The sequence below is a fragment of the Lynx canadensis genome, chromosome E2 (assembly GCF_007474595.2).
Source record: "Lynx canadensis isolate LIC74 chromosome E2, mLynCan4.pri.v2, whole genome shotgun sequence".
NCBI lineage: Eukaryota > Metazoa > Chordata > Mammalia > Carnivora > Felidae > Lynx > Lynx canadensis.
The window spans coordinates 44,152,252-44,156,691 of NC_044317.1; the positions used below are offsets into that span (position 1 = coordinate 44,152,252).

At 52.4% G+C, this 4,440-nt stretch overlaps 1 protein-coding gene across 2 annotated transcripts; it reads right to left on the minus strand.

Moving 5' to 3' along the window:
* Positions 1-295: 295 nt before the first annotated feature.
* LOC115502849 (transmembrane immune signaling adaptor TYROBP) lies at positions 296-2,974 on the minus strand. 2 transcript variants are annotated; one of them, XM_030298650.1, is made up of 5 exons: positions 2,833-2,974; positions 2,419-2,445; positions 2,134-2,268; positions 1,918-1,961; positions 296-518 (listed from the first exon to the last, which is right to left on the minus strand). In XM_030298650.1, exons 1-5 carry the CDS (start codon positions 2,891-2,893, stop codon positions 453-455), a joined length of 333 nt encoding a protein of 110 aa, XP_030154510.1. In that variant the 5' UTR covers positions 2,894-2,974; the 3' UTR covers positions 296-452. The 2 variants fall into 2 exon arrangements, with proteins under 2 accessions (XP_030154510.1, XP_030154509.1); XM_030298649.1 differs by having other exon boundaries at positions 1,918-1,964.
* Between the last annotated feature and the right edge of the window lie 1,466 nt (positions 2,975-4,440).

Sequence of the window (4,440 nt, forward strand, 5' to 3'; positions counted from 1 at the left end):
ACCCCTCCCCTGCTCACGCTCTATCTCTCTCTGTGTCTCAAAAATAAATATTAAAAAAATTTTTAAAAACAATTTAAGTCATCTCCACAGCCGATGTGGGGCTTGAACTTACAACCCTGAGATCAAGAGTTGCATGCTCTTCCAACTGAGCCAGCCAGGTGCTCCAAAACACCTCTAGTTCTAAGTCTTCCTCAAAGAATCCCAGGGTCCCCAGAGCTTCCCTCCCTCCCAGGAACTTCACATATCCCCTGCTCCTTCAGCCCAGAGATCTGGAATAACTCAATAGTGTTTTTGGGTGCCATGTTTATTTGGGAGCAGTGGTGGAGAAAAGTCTGACATCTCAGGGACAGCACTCTGGATCTGTATCTCGGTGGGAGGAGGAATAAGGTGCTGGGTAGGCATCAGGAATGACTGGATCCAGGCATCAGGTTGTTGACTGCTGTGGTTTGGGCTCATTTGTAATATGGCCTCTGTGTGTTGAGGTCACTGTAGACATCTGACCTCTGACCTTGGAGCTCCTAATGGGAGGGACAGGGTGGGAACCATTAGTGGAAGAGGTACACTGAATAAACTTAAAACAAAATTCAGCCTTCTCCCAGTGGCCTGTAAAGCTCCTAGCAGCTTCGTCCGCCTTGCAGCCATGGAAGAGATCTGGATTTTAATCAAGTGCATTCAGTCTTTCCTTTCCTGCTCTGCCTCACCATCATGTCCCAGCCTCAGGGCCTTTGTGTGTGCTGTTCTCTCTGCCTAGAACACAGGTTTCCTAGATATTCCCATGGATGGTTCCTTCTCCACCTGCAAGTCTCAGCTCATGTCACTTCCTCAGAGAAGCACTTCTTGATATACCCCATCTCATTTCTCCCCTCCACACGCACACCCCAGTCACTGCCACACCAGCTTTATTTCCCTCATGATACTTCCCCCAATGATATTATGTTAATTTGTTTCAAGTCCATCTCTCCAACTAGTACGTAAACTGTTGCTGTGTAGGTGCTCAACAAATTCTACCAAAGGATAAATAAATTAGAATAACGCTTTCCCCCAAAATTTCACCGCCCCCGGTAACTGAAAATCCCCCTCATTCTTCTGGACCTCATGGAGCCAAACTCAAGATTCTTACACCTTACAAAAAGACTTTTTAATCCACAAGGGAAGCAGAGCAAAGCTGGCTGCAGGTAAGTAAGAGATTTCATAGAACGAGGCTCACAATTGACGGGGAGGTTTATGGTCCAAAGAGACAGACTTCAAACTGAATCCCTGAAATCATATGCAAACGACTGGTCTGGGTGCACACCTCGATGAGAAGGGGTCTGTTCAGCTTCCATTAGATTCTCACAGGAGCCCATGACCCCCAAAAGGGTTGAGAAGGACATTGACAGAGAGGCAAGAGAAGGAGAGATGCCTCTGTCTGCATGGTGGTTCTTAAGAAGGGTTTCAAGGGTACTTGTGCCGCCCCTAGATTATATGTACAATTTTGTAAATTTTTGTGTGGCTTTTCTGAGGAATCTCTAGCTTTCATCAGCTTCTCAAAGCAATACAGGATCCCTCCTTCCAAAAAATTCTAAAACTCCTCTCTTCAGAGTTACTGAATTAGAGCTGAATTATATCCTCTTGCCCTTCTAAAAGCTTCTCCCAGAAATCATTCTGTCCTGAACAATTCAGTGCCTGCCTGAAGGTTAAGGCCTGCATTTGCCCTTGCAAAGGTAAAGCCATCCCTGGGTTTTCTCACACATTTTAAGCTGTGCATAAGGTCATGATTGATCACTGAAAGCCCTTGTGGACAGATCATGAAAGCCCCGTTAGTCTTTGAGGGTTTGAAATGTTGCTGAGAAAGTGGCTTTAGGGTCTAGGTCCTAAAGGGACTGGGGAGGTGTTTAGGACAGACATGCACAGGGTAGGAGAAGCTGGGTTTCTCACCTGATATGGCGACTCTGTCTCCGTAATGCGCTGTTTCCTGGTCACTGCTGGGGGATGGGGAGTAGTGCAGGGTGCAGAGACAGTTAAGGTGGTGAATCAGGACAATTTTGTCCCTCCATCAATGTCCCTTTGGATGGTTGTGACTTGGGAGCTTACCCCTCCCTGCCAGGCAAGTCCTCAGAGGGGCCCAGGCTCTCCCCTGGCGTCCCCACTCACCGTCCACAGCCCCTCGCCCCCGAGGGAACAGCCGGCCCAGGGAGTACACAGCCAGGGCGATGAGGAGGGTCAGTACCAGGTCCCCCAGCACGATCCCCGCCAGCACACCGGGACTCACCACGGAGCAATTGCATTCTGAGAATGTGGCACAGGGGTTGTGGGGGCGGTCAGTGGGAGTTGGGAATTGGGAGGAGGTGTCAGCAGGGGTAGGTTTGGAAAGACTGGGGAACAGAGATGGGGAAGTCTTTGGGAGGCAGGGAGGGGAATTGCAGGGTCTAGGCCTACCGTTCTGTGCCTGGGCAGGGCTAAAACCTGAGGAGAGAAAAAGAAGGTAAACTGAGGCCTGGGGCTGTGACTGCAGGGTGGGCACAGAAGCTGGGGAGGCTGGGTCCTGATAGCTAGGAGATAAGAGTGGAGAACGATGTCTGGTGGGACCTGTGGGTCAGCGTCAAGGCCCCTGGACTGTATTACTTTTACCCTGACATGCCCTGTTGCAACACCGTTAGAGTCCCCCCACCCCCGCTTCTGCCAGAGGCCAGATCTTGGGGGCCCAGGCTCTGGGAGAGACCCACAAGTTTTGGGGAGCTGGGGACCTGCTTCCCTCCACCTCCCTTTTGATTCTCCTTCTACCCTGCTCTCTGCTCTGCTCCAAGCTGAGCCCAGGGACGGGGGAGGCAGTTGCAGAAGCCCCCAACTCACCACCCACAGTCAGGAGGAGAGGCAGGAACAGGAGCCTGTCGGAAGGTCCAAGGACCCCCATGACGCAGGTGACGCTGCTGGACACCAGAGTTCAAGGGCCGGTGGGATATGGTGTAGCGTCCAACCAAGTGAAGGAGGAAGTCTGAGGTGGGTGGTGGCAGGAGGGAGGAGGGGACAAGACAGGAGGAGGGACAGAGACAGATAACGCCAGAAAGAATCAGGCCAAGACGCTCCAGGGGCCATGCTATAGCCCCTAACTACCGGAACGTAAAAGGAAATGTGCCAACCCACCCCCACTCAGGGGTCAGCCATCGGTGTAACGGGAGAGTCAGTAGCTATGATTGGCGTCAGCATTGCCTCTTCCTGGCTGGGCAGCCTTGAACAAGCCATTCAACCTCTCTGGTCCTCAGTTTCTTTATCTGTAAAATGAGGAGTAAAATAGTACCTATTTTGTAGGGGTTTATGGGGATGGAATGAATTAATGTTTCTAGAACAGGGTCCCACACTTGTCAGCTTTTTATAAGCATCAGCTATAATTATTTGATACTCAGAGCCTTGTGATGTTTACAGGATATTAAAAGAGAGCCATCAGGATATGGGCACTAATGAGCCGCAGGCACTCTGTCCTAAGTGTTAACTCATTTAACCCCCACAGCACCCTTCTGAGGTAGATGCTCTTATCCCCATTTTACAGAAAGGTAAAGACACTTGCCCAAGGTCACACAGGAAATAAAGGTGATAGTGAAATACAGGACCCAGGGACAGATATTTGACCCTTAGAAGAGAAAGAAAAAAAGAACCAAGACGAAAGAAAGATAAGGAAGGAGAAAGAGATGGCGAGGCTGAGAAAGAGAGAGAGAGAGAGAGAGAGAGGCAGGCAGTGACACCAAAACACACAGCACGGACACAGGATTGAGCGTTTGGGGTGAGGCAAGTGGGGGGACAACATGGTGACCACTGGGCCAGGCTGGGCTGCCCCACCAAATGAGGAAGTAGCTGGAAGTGAGGACAGAGGGAGGGCACCCAGGGGGAGACAGGGACTTCTAGGCCCCTACAGGAGCCTGAGCTGGGACTGGCTAGGAGGAACCTGAGGTTAAGGCACTGGGGGATGGGCCAGCGGCAGGAAGCCCCCCTCCCCCATCCAGGCGTCACACCCCGCAGCTCCCTGGGCCTGGGCTTAGGAGAGAAAAGGGGAACCTGGATGCTGGTCATGGGACAGGCTCCGAGTGGCCCTTTGTGGTGGGGGGATTTGGAAGCCAGAGGAGGGTCAGGGCCCAGTCCGAGGGAGCACCGGCTGCTAACAGCCTCCATCGCCCAGGCCTGGCCAAGTCTCCAACACCCCCACCCCTACCACCGCCAGGTCTGGAGTGAGCACGGAGAGAAGAGGCGAGCTGTGGAGGCCCTTCCAGCAGCACACTAGGCCTCAAGGTGGCTGAAGCTGAGCGAGCCGTGGTCTCAGTCAGCGACCACAGGAAGCTCTCAGCCTGGAGGGTCTTGAATCCGGCGTTTGTGGGCTCCCTCTGGCTGGGCAGGGGGAGCACACCGCAGGGGGCAGGGACCAAAGCAGGGGCCAGGCTGCCGCTACAGTCCAAAATATTGAGAGGATTT